This window comes from Thermobia domestica, chromosome 3 (genome assembly GCF_964235325.1).
Source record: "Thermobia domestica chromosome 3, izTheDome1.hap1.1, whole genome shotgun sequence".
NCBI lineage: Eukaryota > Metazoa > Arthropoda > Insecta > Zygentoma > Lepismatidae > Thermobia > Thermobia domestica.
The window spans coordinates 40,547,604-40,573,660 of record NC_137456.1 but is presented as its reverse complement, the minus strand read 5'-3'; the positions used below and the strand labels follow the sequence as shown (position 1 = coordinate 40,573,660).

The following is a 26,057-nucleotide window of genomic DNA, read 5'->3' as shown; positions in this document are numbered from 1 at the left end:
GACCAATAATGTTAGCAACTAATCAGCAAAGCAAAGACGCTTACAATTACCTATTAAAAGAATCGTGTCGACATCAATTTAGAAACAAGAGAATGCTGTTCAGTGAATGCTCTAGGTGATGAAGTTCAGCACGAGCTCCGGGCAGTTCCTGGTAAATATAGGCGTTTTGTAGAAAATAAACTGGCGGATATTATTGCCACAAACTCCGACTACAAAACAACACAAACCATTGGAAAATACCTTCAAAGGGGTAATTTCAACTTGCCAGGAAATCAATATTAAATATGCTCCTCTATAAATGTTGTTGAGTTACATGTATTGATGTTAATGGATCATTTTCTGGCTACAAACATCACAAACCGACACAAAAATATGAAAAGTATTTTCTGATGTACTGTAAGGCTAATTACGGAAAGGGGTAAATCCTTAGAACTTTTTTTTTTTTTTTTAACGTTGAAAATTTAGAAAACTGAGGTTTGTATTGTTACGTATAAATTAAATGCCCTCTAAAATACAAATTGGAAGAAAAACTATTCTTATATTACTGTGCGTATTTTAATCTCACAATTTGAGTTTGTTTAAAAAAAAGTTAGAATAATATAAATCTATAACGGTCATAAAAATAAATTCTGAAAAGAAGTGCCTGAAAGATAACGTAAACTTTCGATGTTATATTTCACCTACAAAACTTTGTCGCAACTTCGCTGTATATTTGAAAATGCTCTTTTATTCCATTGTTAGTGCATATTTTATCACATTTTAACAGCATAGTTGCATGCATATTTCATTAATTTTAAGTGCATAAAAGTCCGATGTCTAATAATGATCGTTATTATGTTGGATTCTGTCAAGATGAAAAGTGATTATCTCGCTAAGAGACTAATATGACAACTGTACGATCCCTAATGTCCTTCCTTACTTTCTGAGAAAGACGGAACGCCGACGTACGCACAAGAGAATGTACTTTTTATGAGGAAGAGATTCACAAATATTGAAAACTAAAATATTCCTGGATTCTCAAACTATTAAAGAATGAGGAAGATGTGTAATCTGGAAAACAAACATACATATTTCTTCAAATAGGAAGAAAAAAAAAACCACATGACGATGATGTAAACATTTTTGTTGCGTGTGTAGCTTGTGACCGAGTTATCTGAACAATACTAAAATATTTCCCTAAGACTCTTCATTATTAATTAAATCAACAGTGAAAATAATTTCATTGTACCTTTTTATTTATTTATTCTACATTTATACAATAAGGATGGTTGTAAGTTCTTGTCGTATTTGGAGCTCCTTTGCGCGGGAGACTCTGGTTGCGATCCCATGTTAAGCCGTAAGTCCACGTCAAGTCCAGCCTAGCTGCTGAAAAGGAAAGCTATCTCAAATCCAATCTTGACGTTAATTCTGCAACGTGTATCGTAATGGAGAAAGAGAAGAGCACGAGTTCTTGAAATTACCTCACCGTGATTAAATAAAAAGGCACAATAAAGATCATTTTACATTTAATTATGTCAATTCTCAATTTTCTGTTGTTATGCAACATAAGAGTACATATACGCAGTCTACCTAGATGTTGCTATGGGAGTGCAAACATGCTACGTAAATTAAGGGTTTCAAGAACACAAAAACGTAATTAAATTCCCTTAATTAATTAAAACGACAATTTATTGAAATTCGTTTAATTTATATTACACAAAAGACTCCTTGGCAGTGACAGTTATTCTTCCTGCAGACGTTGTAAAATTGTGCGTGCTCTTTCATAACCTTCGTCTGTTATGTGTTGTGGCTTTTTCTTTGGCGAACCCTTTTCCTTTGGCTCTTCCTCAGTATCATCGCTACTTGAATCTGTTTCCTCTCCCTTTTCTCGAACTTTATCACCTGCTTCTACGTATTTAGTCGATCTTTCGATGATATATTTTCTTACTTTACCTTTGGCTTTAGAAATGTAATCCACAAACGTAGGAAAAACTGACGATGGTAGCTGCAAATTGAACAAAATTGGAGAATCATACACAAAGAATGAAACGTGTGGAATTAACAATACAAATGTTGATATTACAAACTAGCCCTACTAGTCCCCAACTTGTATCTTTGATAAATATATTTTCAATGATAAATGTCTGAATATTTTCTTATTAGCACATGTGTCATCATTGACATACAGAGTTTATCAAAAAGAACGTCAGAATTCTAAAAGATAGAATGAAAACTTAAGTGATGCTTTATTACTATTATACTTCCAAACTATGCTACGCATAAGTATTGAAGGCTTTTATAGAACGGCTATGTCTATCCGTCGACTGGTATCAGCGAAAATGGTATCAAGAACCGCTTTTTTTTTTTCTTCAAGTAACTCAGCGTCCCAAGGATCCATCTGCTTCGTTAACACTCTATTCAAACCGCAAATGCCTGAAATAAACTATATTCTGTTCTGGCCTTTATTGCCATAGAACGAAACCAGTAAGGGATAGTGACTAATGGCTTTTTGACATGGATTTAACGTCCGAGGAAGAGGTTGTATCTTTCAACTTTATTCTATTGCATCGAGTACTTAAACATGCGCTACTTCAAGTTTCAGTACTATTGTATTCGCATAGTTTGGGAGTCTTAGTTTACGTTATGAAGCGATACTCCTCCCAAGGATAGGCTCTATCATCTCCGTTAACCCGTAAGTACTCGCGCCCTTTCTGTGAGACTAGTACTCGCGCGGGGGTCCAGTAGACCCCCAAAGTGATATTTGTTTCATTACAATAAAAATATATTTTTTAATAGTTAAGACAATGTAGCATAACTCTAGACATGTTTTTAAAAGTATTTGCTGCAATCAGATTTTTTGAACTCGTTTTGAGACATTTTTAAATATTTTTTCATCAGCACTTCTGGCTAGCAACACAAAAGTTACCTGGTTGGGGGTCTATGAACATCCCGCGCAAGTACTTAAGGGTTAACTCTCTATTCGAAGCGGAAATGGTAGAAATCAATCTTTTCAGACTTCAACCTTGTTTGCCACAAAACAAAAACTAATAGATAAACCTTTTCTTTAAAAAAAAGATTCAACGTGGCATGAAACAATACCATTTTCAACAATATTACTCTACTAAAACTGGTACGAATTTACCAGTGCTTCCGGTTCCAACCTTGATTACTATAAAACAAAAACGGTAACAGACAGTGACAGGGCTTTCTTTGAAATCGATTCAGCATTAAGAAAAAATTACCATTTCCACCCGTATTACTCTACTAAAACAAAAAGTTGTAAAATTCACTAATACTTCTAGTTTCAATACTGACCTCCAAAGAGTAAAAACATTAAGAGATACAGACCAGAGTTTTTTGGAATAGATTCACGTTCCAAGAAAATATACCATCCCCATTTCGTGTTACTCTAATAAAACCCATAGTAGTAAAACTTTACTAGTACTTCTGCAATCAACGTTGATTCCCTTACATCAAAAATGCTAATAAGAAGCGACAAGAAGTTTTCTACAACAGATTCAGATTTTACTGAAGAGACACCGTTTCTACCCGCAACTTCCTACTAAACTGGAAATTTATTAGTACTTCTGGTTTCACTATTCATTTTCATAGAGCAAAAACGACAAGATATATCGAGAAGCGATTTATATATATATATAAATGAATGTCTGTGACTTAACTCGGACCACCCGACCGATCTCGATGAAATTTACCACATAGATGAGGATCGGTCGGGCCTGGGATAGTTTTTGTCATTTCACTTTGACGGAACTTAGGGGAGGAATATTTAAAAATGATATTAGTGTCGAATCTATAGTTTTCGGGGTCGCTGAGATGAACAATGACGCTTCCGATGTCGTTTAAATCCAAACTCACCCCTTTATGTCCAAAATTAAAAGTATTCTCTCCATGACAAGAATAGGTATTCTGCTAATATATACATATAGTAGCGATTCAATGTCCCAAGAAAGCTTTTTATCTCCATTAACCTTTTATTTTAACTGAAGTGGTACAAACCTATTCTCGGTATCTGTGTTGATAGTCATAAACAAAACGTGTAATGAATGGCATGACGTACTTTTTGAAATCGATTCGACTTCAAGAAAAGATAACATCTCTATACGTATTACTTTACTATAAAAATATTTACTTGTACTTCCTGTAATCATATTGTTCTCCACTGTGCAAAAATAATAGATGTCGAAAGGAGTTTCTTCTTTTAACATAGATCAAATATACATACAATAGGTTCCAGCTCGTCCGTCAACTATTCAAACCGGAATTGGTAGAAATTAACCTTTTCCGGTTCCAACTGATTCATAGAAATAATTCGGCTACAGATAGCAACAAATTGTTTCTCGCAATCGATTCAGCGTCTTGGGAAAAACATTCTCTCTTCTAAGACCAGGAGTGTTGGAAAAGGTACTACTTAACAGGTTTCATCTCTCATTCCTCTATTGCAACCAAAAGTCTATTTTAATATTGAATTCGCGAAGTTTGGAAGTCTATCGTAATTTCCAACTCACTTGTTATCATCATTATGAAAAGTAATCGATGACATTTTAATGATGTTCAAATGTTCTCTATTTTGGTACATGGAATAGAGTCTGAAAGTCCAATATTGCACCACTTTTTGCAAATTTATTGTTGGTAATTCGGAATAGTGTATCTAATATTATCTTTGTTTCTGGCTTACTCTCATATGCTGAAACTTCAGATAACCGCGTAGAAAACACGACGAAGAGATCATACGGCCTGGGCAGCCAGCTGACATTACAGCTTCTCGACAGAACGCGTCCGGACAGATCTTCGTTCAATAAGTCAAGAGTCCTAACGATCTTTACGGTAACTTGCACTTGATTTTGATGTCTCACTTACCTTAAGAAAAACAATTCGGCGCAACTTCCGAACTACGAGTGGAGTCAACACAGTACACGGACACTTTCGGCTTCCCTTACTAGGTGAACGAAGTGCTGGAACATTGTAGTGTTTATGTCGATCAAATATGTTTTTGATGGTCACTGGCTCCAATGTACATTAATTTTCTTTGCTATCTTTGAATGTCACAGAAAACTTGACGTGGAAAAGTGCTACGACGTAGCCTCCCCAAAACCGGTTCACTCTGGGAGCCATGATGCGAACTTGGCGCGATACTCTCCTGCTGTTTGAAACGGTCGATCGTGTGAGCAAGGGTAAAGGTTTGAAATCGAATACATGTAAACGATCAACCTTTTGTACGATTGCCATTATTGTCTTACTGGCCGATTACATTGAATAAAAATCTATACCAAACAGTGACTGAGGATGGAGGTACACTTCGTTTTTCATACGGTCTTTCATTTGCGTAAATCAGCAATTCGAACTTTCTATTGGTCGACTGTGTTGACCACACGTTTTTCCCAACGCACGAAACGTCTGTTAATGATAATTGAACACTCATTTTGATGATAAATTTGAATAATTTCTATAATGTGTGAATTATGTATCTAGCCAATAGTCAGTGCTGCAAAGAAAAAACGTAGTTCTTCTTGATAAACCCTTTTAAAAGGCCTACCTGGGGACTTTTTGAAACAAAAACTTAATATTTTTACTCGTACCATCAGGCTCCATTATTGTAAAAACTAAGATGTAAAAATATAAAATATGAATACATATATACATATACTAATATACATATATATGACAAGGCTTAAAAAGATCTTGCTTGCAAGTACTAGCCACCCAAAAAATCTACTAGCCAGACCATTTTGCAGTCACAGTGGTTAGACTTGACAAATGAAACGCCACTGGCGCGCAAGCGCTAGTTTTTAAGTTATATATATGTAAGGTGCTATACCAGCTTGATGGAACTGCGGAAAAAAAAAAATCACTCAGTCAGCTGAAAGATCAATGTGCAACCTCCTCAACTGTGAGGCGAGAACGCTAACCATTATCTAGGCTTTAAAAAAAACTGCACATGGATTTTTCAAACAGTTTCTCAACAAAAGATATAAGCTATAATTAGTTTACCAACTACTTTAGCCATTTACTTACCTTCTTCGAATGAAACATATATTTCACAAGCCATGCCTGTCTGTTCTTCGCGAACTTCCAGTGTTCCCTATCAGAACGCCACTGTTCTAAATACGCCAAAGCTTTCTTTCGTGCATTCTCTGTGACGATCTGACTGTGTCCCAAATCCAATTTCTTTTCAGTATCTTTCTTTGACTTTGTAACACTCTTCTTCTGAGCACTGGAGTTATTCATCTTAGATTCACTGCTTTGTCGTGGTTTTCGATTATTCTTTTGCGACGGTGTACCGCCAACAGTTTCCTTCATAGGTGTAACTACAAAACTTTGATCATCAGATTTGTCTTTCTGCTTAAGTTTCTTTGCAGATGCTGGAGTTTGATTGGCAACAAAGAATCCATTGCTGCCAGCTTCTACACTCTTCCGCTTCGTCATGGATGGACAAGTTCCTAAATATATAAGAAAAGAAATTAGAATACATGTGAATATAATTGAAAAACTATACACAATGAAATATTATTATATTACTATTACTGCAGGCAGTGTGTGTATACTACTGTTGTATGATGTCACCGTTAGGAGATAATAGATGCAATTCGCTATTTGTTCGCATATACATAAATAAATAAATTAGTGTGTTCCTGTAGATTAAAATTTTCCATTATTATTGCCAACGTACTATGTACACCGTCCGACAATTAAGTAATGAGACTGGTAATATGACCAAAACAAAGATAATGTAATAATACCTGTTTATGATTCAAAGTACATCCCCTCCTGCGTCAATATAGCGAGTGGCACGATCACACAAGATGTTCCGTAATACCGTTGTCACAGCTGATTGGATGTCTTCAATATTGTCAAAAAGTTGTCCTTTTAAAGATAGCTTCTGTTTAGGGAACAGAAAATAGTCGCAGGGGGCATATCTGGAGATAGAAGGCGCTGCAGCATATACTTTTTTTTCCTGCCAAATATACCCGAACAAGTTCTGCGCGGAGAGCGGGTACCTCGTCATGAATAAGGAACCAGCTATCTCGGGCTGAGTGAGTATTCAGGCAGAACACGACGAATTTTCTTCATGGAACGCTCCAAAACACAAAAATAAACCTAGATATTCATTGTGTGACCTTCTGGTACAAATTCATGATACCCTTACTCTTGTAAAAACACAGGAGGATCGTCTTCACTTTTGACTTCAGAAGTCGAAGTTTCTGCATATCCCCACATCTTCATACACTCTCCGCGTCAAATAAACGGTCTCTGTGGCACTTTTACCTAGTTTAACACAGAATTTGATATTTGCTCTCTGCTCTATGCTGCTAGCATGACGAGGTCCTTTTAGTAACTACTGGTAATGACGTTGCATTTCCTATCATGCTTCGCATGCGATAATGCGGTGCTGCCAGATCGTGGAGGAGGAATCACTCTTTCGAACGCACATATTGGGTTACGGATTGCATTCACTGTTTCGTCACAATAAAATCAGTCTCATTATGTAATTAGCGGAAGTGTATACGTATTTTACCGCCATTAAAATTATTTTTTCTCGAAAACTACGCATAACAATTTACCCTCAAACATGTAATTTTGTTCTACTTGATATGGTCTATTAATTGATGCATATATTAAGGCGGCAGACTACTAAATATTTTTGAAAAACTAATAATTTTTCTTTTGCCCGTTTTTCGTAAGTGGAAAGAGGTAATAAAATGTAACTTACTACAATAATAGATAATGTTATTCTACACCCGAAAATTCGAATCGGAAGAATTTTCAGTGTTGCCATCCATAGAAATTACAGTGTGACCAGAATTTGAATTACTCAAAAATCTAGGTAAAGGCAGCGACTAGAAAAATGAACTCAACGGTAATTGATGACTTATCATGCTGTCTACCTTTCTTGTTTACTACTTTTTAAATAACATTTCTATTTATTTTATAAAACTTACATAAATTATTACAAAATAAATAAGTTATTACAAAATAAGTAGAAACATTTTTTTAAAAAGTAGTAAACAAGAAAGGTAGACAGCCTGATAAGTCATCAATTACCGTTGAGTTCATTTTTCTAGTCGCTGCCTTTACCTAGATTTTTGAGTAATTCAAATTCTGGTCACACTGTAATTTCTATGGATGGCAACACTGAAAATTCTTCCGATTCGAATTTTCGGGTGTAGAATAACATTGTCTATTATTGTAGTAAGTTACATTTTATTACCTCTTTCCACTTACGAAAAACGGACAAAAGAAAAATTATTAGTTTTTCAAAAATATTTAGTAGTCTGCCCCCTTAAACACGTGCAATTTTATAGTTAAACCAAAGTTGACGAGTTAATCAACTTTGGGCTATATACCTTATTAATCATTCCATGTTACAGTGATACCAATAGCTAAGAAATCGAACCCCAAAAAATTTGAGGATTATAGAACTATTAGTCTCATATCTCATGCAGCTAAAATTCTACTCCGAATACTGAACAGAAGGTTATACGGAAGAACAAATGAAGTTGAGGAGGAGCAGTTCGGGTTCAGAAGAGGCAAGGGCACAAGAGATGCAATTGCATTATTAAGAGCGTTCGGTGAAAGACTTATGGAAAAAGGGAAAGATGTGTATGTTGTATTTATTGATCTAGAAAAGGCTTTTCACCGCGTGAATTGGGAATTGTTGTTGGGAGTTCTAACGAAGATAGGGTTGGAATGGAAAGATAGAAGACTTATAAGAAACTTATACATGAACCAACAAGTAAGTGTTAGGATAGGGGAAGAAATTACGGAAGAGTGCAATTGGAAGGATAATTCGACAAGGATGCTGCCTCTCGCCAACACTATTTAATGTCTATCTAGAAGAGATAGCCTACATGATGATGGCATTTCGGTAGGAGGTAGAATGATTAGATGCATAAGATTTGCAGACGATATGGCGCTTGTTGCAGAATCTGAGAAGAAAATCAATAAAATGTTAGAAAAAACGAGAAAGGGCTTTGAAGAATATGGGAGGAAAGTAAATGTTAGGAAGACAAAAGCCATGGTAATTGGAACGAAGGGGTCTGTGTCAAATATAAAAGTAGGAGGGGAGAAAATAGAACAAGTGAATAGTTTTCGATACCTGGGTAGTATTCTTAGTAATGACATGAAGTGCGAACGTGAAATAAAAGCAAGGATAGGAATGGCGAAAGAAGCCTTTAGGAGGAAGAAAAGTGTTTTGTGGGACCTTGAAGAAAGAGTTGAGAAAAACACTCATAAAATGCTTCGTGTGGGGTGTTGTACTGTATGGGGCGGAAACGTGCACATTACGTAAAGGTGACGAAAATCGACTGGAAGCCTTCGAAATGTGGGTGTGGAGAAGAATGGAAAGAATTAGTTGGGTAGAGTGGAAAACGAATGAGAGGGTGTTAGAAATGGTGGGTGAGAAAAGAACACTTTTAGATATTAGGAAGAGGAAGAGAAACTGGTTGGAACATTGCCTAAGAAGAGATTGTATCATGAGGGACGTCCTAGAGGGTATGGTGGCGGGAAAGAGAGAAAGGGGGCGAAGGAGACTACAATTAATGGATGACATCAAAACAGAAAAATCGTACGTGAAGACAAAGAGGTCAGGAAGACGTGGAGCATGAAAGCTTCTCAGCTGCGGCAAATGACCTGTCAATAACTGACTTTCCAATGCTATTGAAAAAAAATGTAGGAAATCACGACGAAAAAATATAGAAGGTTTCGTGAAGCTGTGAAAAAGGAACATTTCAATTATCCAATAGGTAGAATTAAAAAAATCACATGGAAATTACCCCAATGGCAAGATTCTAGAACACAGGTCTCCCTTCGCATTGAGCTGTAATAAAGACAGAAAACAACGTGCCCTGCGGGGCTCTGACCCGCCTTCACCTCACTAACGCTCGCTCGGCAATACTATGTGAATATTAAATTTTGCTACAAAAAGGAACCAACCTAGCTACTACTTATTGGGGGGACAGGTGTTCTAGAACCTTCCCTACACCAATTGTTATATGAACATACATTCTACTCTAAATATAACTAAATGGGTAATTATCTCGCTGCAAAATTTTATACGAGTTTCTTAGTGTTTTCCTACGTAGCTCACTAGTACTAACCAACGGATATAAGGAAAGTGTAAAAAGGATCTGCATCAGAATGGGTCTGTTTTTGCGCTAACTGTATATTGTTTGGTGTAATTATTTTTAGACAATAAGCAGGAAAAAACAAAGAAGTCTCCATTTAACCACCCTATTGTGAAGACAAAAGGCCCCCCAACCAGCCACACCTTATTTCCTTATGTTATTTTCACAAGTGTAAGTAGCAATGCCACAAAAATATAGGTGGTTTCGTAAAAATGCAGGAAATATAGGAGTTTCTAGGAACAGACGCAAATATATAGGAAAAATAGAACATATAGGAGCAATGAAAAGCCTGCAATAAGGGCAGAATATCTATGATCAGGATTGGCAAAAACCATGGTTTTTATTGAGAAAAAAATCCGTTTTTTTTTTTTTTTTGGTTTCAAACCTTTTTTTGTTTAACCCTTTTTTTTTGTTTGTTTGTTTGTTTAAATAATTTGCTCTATGTATTTATATCACATATAGACAGAAATAAGCTTGTTCGCCTTGGTGTTAGTATGCAACAACCGGGTTATGCTGGAAAGGATCACATAAGGCGTAATCCAAACCGCTTCTCGGCTTACATCCAAGAGAAATTGTCCTCCATTTGAACTCGAAACAGGGACTAATTGGCCACAAATGCGATACGTCCGCCGACTCACTTACGAAGGACTTCTGATAAAAATACGTTGACTGATCTTTACATATTTGTTAATAAATCGTCAACAGTCATTAGGACAAAAGGCCAAAAAGAAAACAATTGCACAAGTGGAACCATTATACAGAATTACATATGGACAATTTCAAAGTACTACAGAGTACAGAAGAACTAATTTAGTCCAAGTTAGTTCACTACGACTTCTATTAGTCCAAGTAAAAGAAATATAACGACTTACTTTGCATATCAGTAAGAAAAGTGAATAAGGATACGAATTATTTGACCACTTTGGCTCTGACCCATTTATACATCAATAGTTACCAAAGTTTCTTGCCTCAATTATTGCCTCTCGTGGGGTTTGTATGACCCCCCTTCCAAAAAAAAGTACGGCATTTCGGGTATTTTATCAATAGTAAACATTATTAAAATGAAACAATGTTTAGAATTTTCCTTTGGTTGCATAACAATAACAACAAACTATAAATCCATAAAGTTACATAAAAAAAAGACTGCTTTTGTAATATAATCTTTTTGAGTAAACAATGAGGAATTTAGGTCTGAATATGGTACGAATAATATATGGGAGTGAACCTTAATAACCCACAAATGTGTGTACATCAAGATTTTACGAATAGTCACACTTTTACGGACATTTTTCGTTTTTTGGTTTAAACCACCTTGGTTTAAACCAGCCAACCCTGTCTATGATGATGAATCATTTCGTGTAATGTCTTGGGTAGTGTCACCATGAAACGCCTGTGATTTCCCAGTTTCATCTTTAATATTTGAGTAATTATTGCACATCAATGTTTTAATTTATTATTTAAAAAAATCAGTTTCGGACTTTTCGAGAACTATGTATTAAGATTTACATTCACTCCCATCATTTTTTGCAGTTTGATGAGCGATTGATATGTGTCACTTTTGAACATTTTACGCTTTAAACGTTAATATTGTAATTATATATATATATATATTACATAAGCCATAATAGACTAACTATTTGCGTAAATTGTCTCAAATTTCCCCATTTAACCATTCTACGGCATTTGAACGTTCTCTCCGACTTTTCATCATCTTCATGCAATCTACTGTTTTTCATAGTAACAAAGAATAGTAGAAATGCTTTCGCTCCTTTATAGATTTCAAAATGAAATGAAATATTTCAGTTTAACCTCACACAATTATCTCTGTTAGGCTAAGAGAGACGGATGATTAAGGCAAGTGAACGATGATGAAATAATTGGCAGAATGAGAATGTGGGAAGAAACAGGAGTACCCAGAGAAAACCCACGTACACGATGTTGCCCACCAAAAACTTATTTGACAGGAGGCCAAACAGTGACCCCCACACAGTAGAGATAAGCGCTCTACCGCCGAGCCACCACAACCCCTTCTTTTAAAAATTATTCTATGCATGAGTGTTAAGTCTTATAAAACTGCTATCCGACCGTCACTCGACAGGTATTAGAGCAAAAATTTTAAAGAGATATCGATTTGTTTTTTAATCGGATCAGTGTCAAGGATAGGACTTCGCCCTCCGCTAATCCTCTATTCAAATCGGAAGTGGTAGAAATAAATTATTTCTAGTTTCAACGATCACTAGTAGCACCAAGAAAAAGAGGTTTTAACAGATAGCGACAAGAGATTGTTTACAACCAGTTCAGCGTCTTAAAAGAACATACCATCGCCACCCGCAACATTACAAAAACTAGACGTGGTTAAATTTACTAGTACTTCTGGTTTCTATTTGGATTCCCATTGAGCAAAAGCGATATAGATATTGAATTTTTATTTTCAATAGATTCAGCGTCCTAATAATAGGCTCCATCTTTCTACTCAAACCTCAAGTGATGAAGTAAACAGTTTCTGGTTTCAACTTTGATCGTCATAGAACAAAAACGGTAATACATAGCAATAAGCTTTTGTTCTGCAATCGACTTAGATCTTCAAAACTACATGTCACCACCCGCAACACTATCAGAACCAGAAGTTTCATAAATTTACTAGTGCTTCCAGCTTCAATACCTAGTTTCACAAAGCAAAAAAAAAAAAAAAAAAAAAGGTAAGAAATACTGACAAGTGGTTTCCTGACATACATTTAGCAGCCCAAGAATAAGTTATGTCTCGACTTTTGTCTATTCAAATCGGAAGTCGTAAAACCTATGACCTCCGGTTACAACACTGATCTCATAGTGACAAACATATAGATAACGGGAGGAATGATTGATTGACAGGAAGTGGCTGGGTGCGTCGATAGCGAAGTCATTTGCGCCCTTTTGTGCCCCATTTAAATAAAAAAAAGCACATATCCCAGGAAGGTGATAAATTCAGAGCGTAGACTATACCGTAATAAAAAGTGTCATTCCATTTTGGAGTTAAAATGTAAGTAATGTGCAAACTGAACACAAGGCCAGGTTTAAACACAGACACGTTTTTCTTCTCTGTCGGAGCAGCTTGGCAATAGGTAAACTCAAGTGGGGCCTCCTTCAATTAGTCGATATGACTGCAAGATAGAAAAGAAAATAGAAAGAAAGGAAATGCTATGACATGAAAAATAAACTGACAAAACAGTTAAACATTGGATAAAATTAAAAATTAATTAAAACGGTAAAAAAAAAACTCACAAAGCTATCAAGACTTGGGCATCAACACAAAGCAAAGCAGGCAGTCAAAGGGGACTCGATCAGTAGCAAGATGCAGACACTCCAGAAGAAGACAGCGAATAGTAAGCAATTCACCACAATGGGCACAGGAAGCGGATTCTGGTCACGCAACATATACCCATCGGTGAGATGACTGAATATATCGGAAGTTATGGGAAGAAACGGGACTATAAGGAAAGAGAAGATGAGAAAATTGTAATAGATACAGAACAAGATCCCTATACAGCACTCCGTTCAAGGCAGTCACGTTTCCCAGTTGACATTAATAGAGAAACGTGTGAAATACACATAAGGGAGATGCTGGCGAAGGAACAAGACCAGATCAAGGATCAAAGATGTAGTGGAAGCCCGCACACCATTCTTCAGAAATGAGAAAGCCACCATAACAGGGAAGTAACGAAGGTAACAGAACTGGATGGACTATGCAACAAACACCTGATGATATCCTTATTATGGCCTGACAGTATATGAACTGAGCTAAGTGTCTCAAAAAAAAGAGGACACCCCACACACTTGGTGCAAATCGAACATCAAAATGTTGGGAGTAACTTCAACTCGTACAGTCATAGCATTCGAATTCGAAGCTTTTACAGTGTTTATAAGAGTGCTCATTCTAAGGTATTTTCTCTCCTCCCCGAAAAGCAAATTAAGTTTTAGACGGGGCAGGTCCACACTTATGGCCGCGGGAAATATACTCACGGAAGTTCTAGAAACCCTCATCAACAGGACGTTACTAATCGAGAAACTAGAAAACCTATCAGCTGCACAAAAAAAAAAAAAAAAAAAAAAAAAAAAAAAAAAAAAAAAAAAAAAAAAAAACTAGGCTCTTCCCCAATATAGTGGGTCAGAGTAGAGTGTGTGTGATGGTGTGAAGCAGTCAAATTAGAAACATCAAATATTAAGTGTATTGCAAGACGAACCGCTGAGCCCAACAATATTCGACGTTCTTACCCGTAACATAGTAGTCGGAATCATGGAGCAATTGCCAGACATAAGTATGTATATATATGTGTACGCAGACGACATGGAATCACTTCTGATGATCTAGCGCAATTGCAGACGGCAATATATTTTAAAGTAGAGTAGGCAGAAACTAACTGGTAACTCCCAAAGGCTTTTTCAAATAACTAAGCCTCACGATGCAGGTCACAGGCACAACCTTCTTGATACACGTAAGAGACTCGTAGCAGCGATGAAGCTCCTCCGCGCACAAAAGTACTGTCAATATACACATACGGAATAGAGATAATAAGGATCTTTCTAACGAAGAGTCTGGGAAGTCAGAAAGCAAGAAACTGAAAAGGGTGTTTGGATTATCAAAATACGCTCCATCTCGCTATACTTGTCATGGCTAGAGACAATTCTGACTGAACATCTACAGGTGTAAATGCTATTACCATCTATATCATGAAAGTAATTGAAATTACATCTACATTAAAATAACTAACAATTGAAAGAAAAGTTTGTTACAGTATTTCTTCTTAATTAAGCCCCGTAAATATCGACTGCAGCCTGGAAATTCGAAGCGTTCATCGGTTGATGCACATAATGAAGATTAGAACAAGAAGATAGCATCAATCGAGCCCTACAAACAAACAAAAAAAGGAAGTTTACTGTATTTATATATTAATAGGTGAACAGCTCTCAACTAGTAAGAGGTAACATTTCGGATACGTCACGTAGGGACGCTATATTTACTAATGTTTATTTATTTATTTGCTTTTACAACATAAGACTTAGTTGCATCAATTATGTAAAGATCTGCATAGGAAAATAATTTAAGCCCTTTGCCATGAAGAAGACTGAAATATAGGCTACAAAAACACGCAATGAAGGAATATTACAAATGAGCCTTTATTATTTACATTAAAAATGCGTTCCATACGCTCAATAAATAATCGGCTTGTGTAGTGTGTCACTGTGGTTTCTTCTGAAGACTGGTTCTACACTTTTATTGGCATCAGGTGTGAAACTGCGAAATAATTTTCAATTGACAATTCAACTCTAAGTAAGGGTAATATGTGCAGATCCAACTTTAGAAGTAATGTAAATAATCTTAAAAAAGTTTCCATCGAGTAACAAATATCCAATTCAAAAGAAGACGGAAGCACAAGATAAGTTGTTTTGTCAGCGTTGTTATAGGTAATTTCGCATCACTAAAGTTTCGTATTCGTACTTAACAACTCAAGAGGTTTTTACGTGTTCACATGTCGGCAAGATTTCAGTATAGGCATTTCATTCATCTGATTCGTTCAATGAACCGATTCTTATGGGTGTGATTCCTCGAAAGTTACTTTCACCAGAAATCGGTTAGAAATAGTACTCCTAACTCATCTCTAAAAGTGGCTCGTGAAGGAAATCACATCGGTAAAAATATTTTTTTTCCTTTAAACTACGAAAACAAATTACCACATGTACGAATTCTTATATACACCCCCCCCCCCCAAAAAAAAAATACAGTACGATTGTTGAAAATTAGAATTAACAAGTAGCAACTATATATCTTGAAATAAAGTGAAAACTGGCCTATAAAAAATTAGAAATACCTGAAATTTTAATTTGGAGATTACAGTTCACCAGCATGCCTCATGAATACGAAATATTTTTCTCCAATACTATAATCACAAAATTTTACATTCTACAATATGTAGGCCTATTTCTACTTTAGATTTCGCAATATACCTCTCATTTCTAACTGACCTATGCTTCAGATATGATCTACATTTCCGATTATAGCACATACAGCTTACCTTTAAACGATTACCACTTATAGTGGACAACAGAATATATTGTCTTTCACAATCACTACAATTTGTATTGATTTGTAACACACCCACAGTAAAACAATATCAATAGGTGTTTACTTCATTATTACAGACTAATGTCGATAATTTATGTAAATTTAAACGTCTAATTTCGCCTTCATTAAATAACACATCAACGCCATTCGGCATATTGTGCCACGATTCTATACGACACCCGTCACTACCATGTGTATGAACTGGCAGCAAAACAGCTGACGTAAAATCTTGTCATTCATATTCGCTCGCGCATACTACATCACGAAGCGAACGGAACAGGTATGTTTCTACAACCAGAATCAAAAGAATCAAATCACAGGAATCGAAATAATCAAATGAATAAAATGCCTATACTGAAAACTTGCCCACCTGTCATGTGAAAGCCACAGTAGTGTTTGAAGTCGGTCAACTCACTTTTCAATTCATTTGTATGTGTCTTGATTTCTGATTTTGCTCGCAAGATGCAGTAAAAATCCTTTTAAAATTTAAATGGACTGAAGAAGGCACCGTATAGATTTCAAAACTGCAAGAATTTACTTTGTGCCGAACAGTCTTTAATTTGCCCATTTTATGTCGAGAACAAAACGAACGAACCCCTGCGGGGCTTCTAACCCGTTCCTACTGCTACTCCTACTAATACTATGGGGTACGGGTTCTAGTCACTGTTCGGCACAAAGTAAACTCTTGCCTTTAAAACTTAGAGGGATTACTAGCGGGTGAGGAAAGCAAACACTAGAATGGTTAAATAGTTACCTAAGTTGAAAGAATAAGACTATTTCTAGAAATATAACAATAAATTAGTTTTACACTTCATTCAAGTTTATCATAATTACATTAGAATTGACTGTATCTGCTTTTATAACTTTATATTCGTCGAATGATTGAAAACTTTAGACAACTGGCAGATCTTACAATAACCTGATGGTCGGGTACCAGAGGCTCGTTGGAGAAAGAAAAAAAATTCAACTGACTTCCTACTGTGCAAGGGACTGACGGCAGCTTAAGCAGACTTATTTTCTCCACAGGCCATTTAGTATTTATTTGTTTCTGCTGGGTTTTAAAAAAATCGTGAACCCTATATGACATTTACAATTTCACATTTGCAATTAATAATATAATGGAGAGAATTACAATCTTTCTTTAAGTTACTACAAGAAGGAACATCAAAAAGCAAATAGATCACTAAATCATAGATAGGGAGGGAACTTCATTTACATGACGATAAAGTGAACCATACATCAGTCTAAACTTTATCTACGACACGTATTGTTTGGAAATTTGAAATGAAATGAAATGAAATCTAAGTTTTACGTCCCACATTTATGTCGGTTACGCTAAAGGAGACAGTGATGAGATGAGAGATGAGTGAAATGGTGGAATGAAGAAAGTGGGAGGAAACGGGAGATCCCCAAGCACGATGTTTGTCCACCACAAAATCCACACGGCACGAGCTGGGATCGAACCAGGGACACAAAGCACCGGAGGTGAACTCTCTACCACTGAGCCACCGCGCCACCTGTTTGGAAATTAGAGTACGATCCTTACACTTAGGTTGAGAGCCGATATGATGAAATCAAATCATCCTTAAGAAGACTGTTATAAAAAGCATCTTTAACAAGAGTTAAAAAAAGTTCGATTTTGTCATTGCGGGACATATTTTAGTGTTATAAATTTCCAACATTACTGACTAATTTTAAATTTTATTTAAATGTACCATAAATTAAGATCACATCCGCCATATTTTGGGAACTTACAACTCATTCAGAAAAGAAGCGGGTGTATGTTTAGCAGAAGGGGTCAAGCATTTTTTTTTCTAAAAAGTGTTACAATTTCGGTAATTTCTGCTCACATTAGATTTGTCTACATTAGGTTATGATAGTTATATTAGAGTAGTATGTTAGTGTAGTGTCCAGCATAATTTTGCAAAAAATGATAGAATTTCGCTTATTTCTACTAATATTAGGCTAGTTCATGTTACCTTAGCTTAGATTTGGTTACGTTATCTTAAATCTAAGTACTTGCCTCACCCATTTCTCCTGTGTATATATATATATATATATATATATATATATATATATATATATATATATATATATATATATATATATATATATATATTATGTGCTTCTGGACCCCTTGTGCTAAACATGCCTTACGATTAATGTTTATGGAACGAACTCATTTGCGTGAGTGGAGGGTTTGAAAAAACCCAGTTTTTTTCAAAAAGCCCAACCCACGTAGGCCTATATGGGTTTTTTTCGGGTTTAATTGGGTTTTTCGAAATATTTCATTGTATTTGGGGCAGGGTTGGCAAAAACCATGGTTTTTATTGAAAAAAATTTTTAAAAAATGGTCTATTGGTTTACTTTTTTTAAAAATAATTTGCCGCATATATTTATATCACATATGAACAGAAATAAGTTTGTTTCGCCTTGGTGTTACTATGCAACAACCGGGTTATGCTGGAATTGGTCACATAAGCTTAAAGCGGAATCCAAGGCGTTTCTCGGCGTACATCCGAGAGAAATTGTCCTCCATTTGAACTCAAAACCGGGACTAAGTGGCCACAAATGCGATACGTCTGCCGACTCTCACGAAGGACTCCTGATAAAAATACGTTGTACTCATCTTTACATACTTGTTAATACAAATGTCAAGAGTCATTTCATAAGGACAAAAAGATAAACAGTTGCACAAATGAAACGATTATAAAGAATTACATATGGACAATTTGAAAATACTGTAGAATACAAAACAACTAACCTAATCCAAGTTTGTTCACTATGACTTTTGTTAGTCCAAGTTAAAGAAATATAATGACTTAATTTGCATACCAGTAAGAAACGTGAATAAAGATACGAATTATCTGAGTCCACTTTGGCTCTGACCCATTTATACATAAATAGATGCAAAAGATACTTCTGATTTCAATAAATGCCTCTCGTAGGGTTTGTATGACCCCCCCCCCAAAAAAAAATACTGTTTCGCTGTATTTTATCAATAGTAAACATTATCAAAACGAAACAACATTTAGAGTTTCTCTTTGATTGCAATTGCATAACAATAGTAACAAACTGGAAAAAAAAATTCAGAAACATAATAAAAAAAAAAGTTACTTTGTAGTATAATCTCTGAGTAATGAATGGGGAATTTAGGTCTGAATATAATACGAATAATATACGGGAGTGAAACGTGATAAGCCACAAATGTGTGTTTATCAATATTTTACGCACACACACTTACGAACATTTTTCGTTTTTTGATTTTTTTTTTAACATTGTTTAAACCATCCAACCCTGATTCGGGGTAAAAGTGTTAAAATGTGATTCACATTTCAAGATCATCATTGTCACAACTTGCAACAATTTTCTATTCACTGCTGTTTTGAAAAAAACGACCGCCATACTGAAATATTACGTTGGATCGCCGCCAAAATATATACAGCTAATTTAGTGTGTTTCGTACTTGTACTCTGAAAATTTCAACTTAAAAGACCATAAATTATACTTTGTAGCGTGAATACCAGTTATTTTGAAAAAAAAAAAAAAAAAAAAGCCGCCATTTTGAAATTTTTCGCTGTTATGCAGCCAAAATCTATACAGGAAATTTAGTGCGTCTCGTGCTTGTATCCTGAAAATTATAACCGCCACCAGGTTATAGAAGGATTTTTTGTGGACACCCTGTATATTTCGTAAAGACAGTAATCATTATTTTCGATTTGTACTTTATTCTGCAACGCATATAAGTTCTTTCTTTGGTGGGAATTGCTTCTTTCCCACACAATTGGACAAAGAAATCTTTCATCGTTTTCTCATATATATATTTAAACATTGCTTTTGCTGAGAACATTTCAGCTAGTGACGAACCATTTCAGTGTTTCTCCCTGACTCATTATATGCACAGTATATATTCTATAGTTATTGGGAACTGAATTAAGTGCTTTCTTTAATCGCTTATGGAAACATTATAATAGATTAGAGAAATACGGGCCGACCAGATGTTCCAGTGACCAAAGTAGCACCAACTGCGTTGTATTCCAGTCCGTTATCTGTACTTTCTCACGCCAGTGTTATCGCCGTGTCTAGTGCATTATAGGCAGTTGACTAAAATTAACATAAATTGTTTTCTATATTCTGTTTGTATGTGCATACAGGTGAGTTAACTGAGTGATTTTTGAAATGAACTGCCAACACTTTTCCGTTGACCATTGCAACCCGTAGCTTGAGCTTGGATGCTCAGGGAGTATGAATCCAGGTTTAGAAGCCGTAACTACGCGCATCGCGTCGAGCTTCAAGTACGATTGTGTGTTAAGGGGCACAAGCTATTTAGCCGGTGAAGGACGCTTTCTTACGGCTAGCCCCAACTAGTAAAGTCCCAGGTCCGCAGACCTTGTGCGTTTAAAATGTTATACACGCGCCCTCCCATATCAGCATTCTACTTTGGAGAATTTCTTGTCTAATTTGCTGAAGACGCACCTTTACGCTTTAAGATTGTTCAGCGTAACAACTGGATTCATCGAGGGACGATCCAGACAACTTTTCCCCAGTGCTAATCCCCCAAGTGTGTCAATGGTGTGAGAGAAGCATTTGTAGTGATATCTGAATTATAATCATATATATATAAAGGGCTATATTGCCTGAAAAGGGCAAAGTGCGATTTCAGCGACGAAAATTATTATATATATTTAGTGTTCAGTGTTGTGTCCATTCCTCTTCGCTATTTTTTTTTTTTTTTACAATAGTGTTCTAATAAATAAGTGTAGTGTTATTTAATCCAGTGTGTTTTCGTTGTTTGTATGAGTGATGTTTGTGTGCGTTATGGTCTGGATGACCGTCTGATCGTCCGTGAGGTTTTCGAGACGAGACACCCGAACCTCTCGGTGCCTAATGCTCATCTCAATATTGAGACCGACGAGCGATTTGGGAACAGTTTGTAACTCTTCTTGGAGAGGTCCTTTATCGTCCTGTTCAGGTAAGTTCCAGTCTCAGGAGAATACTTATTGGTAGGACCACGAACCACGGACAGCGACCAGACCTCGAATCAGACTGGTTACAAATAAAATGGTCGCCCGAACAGCAACCCGAACTCAGGGCGATTACAAAATTTAAACTTAACCCTTTAAGTGGAAAAATTCCGTGTAAGTATCAACACAAATATCTCGTTGTATTTAGTTTTTTTAGTGTCATAACACGATTTTATAACGTGCTACTTTGCCTGGGTAATAAGTATTAAGGGGCTCATGCACGCAGAAACCTTGCAACAAGCATAAAAAATGATAAAATCACAGGGAAGCTGATCGTGTATGGCCTTGTTCATCCATGTTAAAAGTTTTCAAAATCTTCTGTAAACATACAGGTACATGATGGTTTCGCCGTTCTTCATGAATGTTTACAGTGTATGTACTCATTCATGCAAGTTGGTTGTTTTATATTTAGGTCCGCCAATCGCGACAAGGGAAGAAATTACGTCGGACAGCAAGTTAGTACTGTGTAAGCAAAAAATTCTTCCAATATGCATGATGAAACAAATCTTTAATGCAAGTTGGTCATACAAGTATGTGTCTGTGGCCCCCTTTATGTACGCTGTAGAAAAGAATCGGGTGATTATTTAAGTAATCTCTATCCATCCAGCCATGCAGTGAGAATTTGTAAAACAGTGGGTGGTTAGAAATATAACTACTATCACTTAAAGTGTAAAGACCGTAAGTAGTATCCTGTAGTATGTGTGATACAGGCAGACGAACGAAGTGACGTTCGCCAAATATGAACACCAAATACATTAATTGAAAACAAAGGTATAACTCACGTTTTATAAAATAAATGTTTCAAAATGTCTTATAGGACAAATATTTTCCATCGTAAAATAAATGGTTTTATTGTTGAAGTTCACTTCAAATAATTGGTGCGTTAAATTACGGGAATTTCTCGAGCGCTTGTTGCAAAACTGTTCTTTCCAGAAAATTAATTTAAAACAATTAACAAGATATAATCCATTTTTTATTAAGTAATGTTTCAATAGTCTTAAACGAAATTAAATTCCATCGTAAAATGAATATTTTTATTGTTGAAGTACTCAGTTCCGATGCTTTATGCGTTAATTTGCGGGAATTGACCGAGCATTACCAGCGACGGTTTTTTTTTCTTTCTTCGAAAATTTAGGTTTCTTTACTGTACATCGAAACTTCCACTAGTACGAAAGTTTGAATTCAGCACTTGAAATAGTAAGCGTGACAGTTTTCGGAACTCTGATCATTAAGCTTCTTAAAATTGACAAGAATTCTTAAATTTGACGCTATAGTTGGTGTTGATTCTACAGAATGCTTATTTGAAGAGTAGCAACAAATACCTAAACTAAACTACTGTTGTTGGAAAACCAAATTTTACTTAAGAATATTTGTGTTACCATCAAAAGTAATAAAAAATACTAATAGTTTTACAAATACACTACATATATACTGGAAGTACCGGCACCTATGGTCTTAAACCTGTCAAACGTATGAGGAATAACGTTCCTCGGCGTCGCCAAGTCGGCGAGTACACTATTCGAGGAAAGTATTTTCTAAACTATAAAATTGCATATTTTACTTCAAACAGCTATAAGCATAACCATACATTAATTTGTTCTAAAATTATCTTAAACTAAGGTAAGTTTTTTATTCATTCAATGCATTCAGAATTTTATAAAGGTCTTATGTTGAATGTTGTATATCTTAACATGTAAGCATCTAATTCACCCAGGGAAAAGTCCCAAGTCTGTTAAAAATCACTTTCAATGTGATCACCTTAGTTTCGAGCTGGGCACACTTGGGCAAACCCTGCGTGAATGGCAAATAACACAGACGCAGCGTTACACTTTCTTTTTCATTACCATGTAATTGTATGTGTATTCATATAAGCAAGGCACTAAGTGATTTGTTTCATACCGGAGCACCCCGCGCTGCCCCACACTTCACTCAGCCCTCAACTAGGCTAGATACAAAGGAAACTTATAAGGACCTAATGCAAGCTGATGCATATCGGCAAGCTTATAAAATGTTGTCCGCATATATATAGAAGATGGGTTAGTAGCCACGTGCTTTCCTTCTTGGTCCATGTTCCGTTAAGGGGGTCCAAAACTACACTGGACCCCCTTAAGCTAAGCTAAGCTAACCTAACCTAATGTAACCCAAACTAACCTAATAGAACTTTTATATTGGTAATAGTTAAGAACAGCTACTTCTCATCTCCCGTGCACGAGGATACATCTTACGGCATATATTCCAAAGTTGGGCGTCCGCTTTAATCAAGTGTTTTTTATTGTTATCTCCTTTCCACACTTTCTGCAATTTGTTATTAGGTTCATTAATCCGTGCTCTTCACAAACTTTTAAAAGATTTTGCTCGTTATCAATGTATTCCTTCACAAATGTTAAAATTGCTAGTTCATTGCCCTTGTACATTCGCCATATTGGTAACATAAATGCTCGTTTCTTTCCCACAATGCAACTGTTCGGTTACCTTGCGCCAAGTAGTTCCCTCCGCTCGCCATATAGTCCCATGTTTATAACCGCTTATATATAACAAATAAACAGATTTTTCGAGACTCTTATATATTATCAAGCACACAAACGATCAAATTATCCATATATTTCCTGTAAATTTTAAAAATTTCGCTAGAAACGGACGCCCAACTTTGGAATTTAACCCCATCTTACTGTTGCACTACCTACAGAAATGATTCTATATCATGTATAAGTGGTAATAGAACACACAACAAACCCAGATCATGTTGTATTCACACTCCAACATAGAGTGAGAATACAGCGTGATCTCCGTTTCTTGTGTGTTCTATTACTACTTGTACACCAAATAGAATCATTTTTCTACGTAGTGCAAACAGTAAGAAGTATCCACGTGCACGGGACATGCGATATGTGTTTTCAAATCTCCCCACATAGTCATACACTAAGTACAAGGGCACATTATTATTCCAATACGATATAAAAACACAGATATTCCTAGAAAAACACCCTAAGTACAAGGGCAAGAACTCAGTCTGTTACCTACTTTTTAACATCCTAGATAGTCAATGAATAATTCCTGAAAGTATGGCGTTTCTCGTCCTTCCCTAAATGGGAAGTACGGCTCCTTAACTATAACCCTTATATTATGTAATCAAACGATAATCAATAGAAAGAAGTGATGTCAAAGACACTGGACCCCCTTAACGGAACATTGACCTCCTTCTTTATCAAAGCTCAACATTGAATTCATACAGGAATGTGAAGCGAGTGAAGGCGAGCTAGAAGCCAGATTGATTGCTTTCTTTATTATGTCTCAATTGAGATGCGGACCAGTATTCTAGAACTTGTCCCTTATGTACAGTATGTACAAAAAAAATACAAGTAATAAAACTGGTAACAGAAGAAAGTACAATAACGCGTGAACAAAAAATCCTCACAAAGCAGTAACTGTTTAAAAGTAATCACCACAGCGCGAACTTCCTTTGTCAGTTCACGAAAGAGCAAAACGTTAACGTAACATTTCCATGAAACTCGGTCTGACTTTCATTCGTACTTTACGTATATTAAACTGAAACTGAGCATTTCATATAGAATTGAAATGAAAGCTTCGCGTGATTTATGAACTTCTGAATAGTCTTGCACTTGCCTTAATATCTACGAACAGAATACTCAACAATATGGATTATTATGAAGCTAACTAATCCTTTTTCTGTCAGAAAAGACTGTAGTGAATATTTCACTAAGATACATTACCTCTGGTTAAAACGAAGTTCTACTCAATAAAAATCCACGTTCGTACGACAAACACACACACACGTGCTATGCAGTGTTGCCAACCAATTTTTCGAAAAATCAGAAAAATTCTTACCAAAAAACCAGGAGATACAACTTAATATCTAAATATGTTAATTAGGATGATTATTTTTTTTACAAGGCAAACAGTGGACCTATCAATGATTATACTTACCAATAAAAGGCTAATCATCTTTATCTGCGTACATGTCAACATTCACTCTGCTGATCAGAGAGCGATTCACAGGGGATCTTAGCATGAGTTGTTACAAGTGAGCCTTCTTATGTGCAGCAATCCTTGCAAAGTTTGGGTATCAAGTCTGTTTGTTTCGCCTTCATCAAATTTACGATTGAAAACACTTTTTCTACTGTGACACTTGAGGAAGGCAGACCAAAGACATAACAAATGTGAATTAATTTGGAAATATTAACTGGTTAGGCTATCTACTTACTTTTTTTTTTTTTTTTTTTTTACTAACAAGCATCAGAGGCGTCATTTAGGGAGGGCGGGGAGGGTCAGTTGCACTCCTTGAGTTGGAGATTTATATTAATTTTATCAATAGAATAGTAATGAATCAATGAAATGTCCGAAATTTTACTTATATCAAAGGGTCTTATTCCCCTAAGCAAAATCTAAAATGACGCTCCTGACAAGCATCCAAAAATCTTAAAAAGAAACTTCATTTTCAGTTTACAAATCTGTGTTTCGCAATAACCGCCATTCTATATCTACTTGTTGCAAATTACTCTATTCTATATCATTGGGAAAGTCAGCTACGAGAGGAGCAATTGATTGTGCCGATTTCCTTATCTCATTTCATAAGCTAATCATCTCTAAATGTGTCATGACGGGATCATGAAGCGTATCTCTCTCTCGAGTTCAGTTGAGTTTAACGTCCCGTTAAACAGCGAGGCTGTATGAGACGTGGACCTACTGATTAACGTGAAATCCGAACCACATAAAATCCCACCGGGAATTGAACGCAGTCCTTCATGCCAAAATCGTGTACGCTAACGCTTAGTCACGGAGGAGTTAATATCT

General features: G+C 35.9%; 1 protein-coding gene across 2 annotated transcripts; it reads right to left on the bottom strand.

The window, feature by feature from the left end:
- Window positions 1-1,650: 1,650 nt before the first annotated feature.
- On the bottom strand, window positions 1,651-25,056 carry LOC145680326 (uncharacterized). 2 transcript variants are annotated; one of them, XM_081750703.1, is made up of 3 exons: window positions 24,977-25,056; window positions 6,013-6,437; window positions 1,651-1,984 (listed from the first exon to the last, which is right to left on the bottom strand). In XM_081750703.1, the coding sequence occupies exons 2-3, from the start codon at window positions 6,421-6,423 to the stop codon at window positions 1,721-1,723; spliced, it is 675 nt and encodes a 224-aa protein (XP_081606829.1). In that variant the 5' UTR covers window positions 6,424-6,437; window positions 24,977-25,056; the 3' UTR covers window positions 1,651-1,720. The 2 variants fall into 2 exon arrangements, with proteins under 2 accessions (XP_081606829.1, XP_081606828.1); XM_081750702.1 differs by having other exon boundaries at window positions 24,870-25,024.
- Between the last annotated feature and the right edge of the window lie 1,001 nt (window positions 25,057-26,057).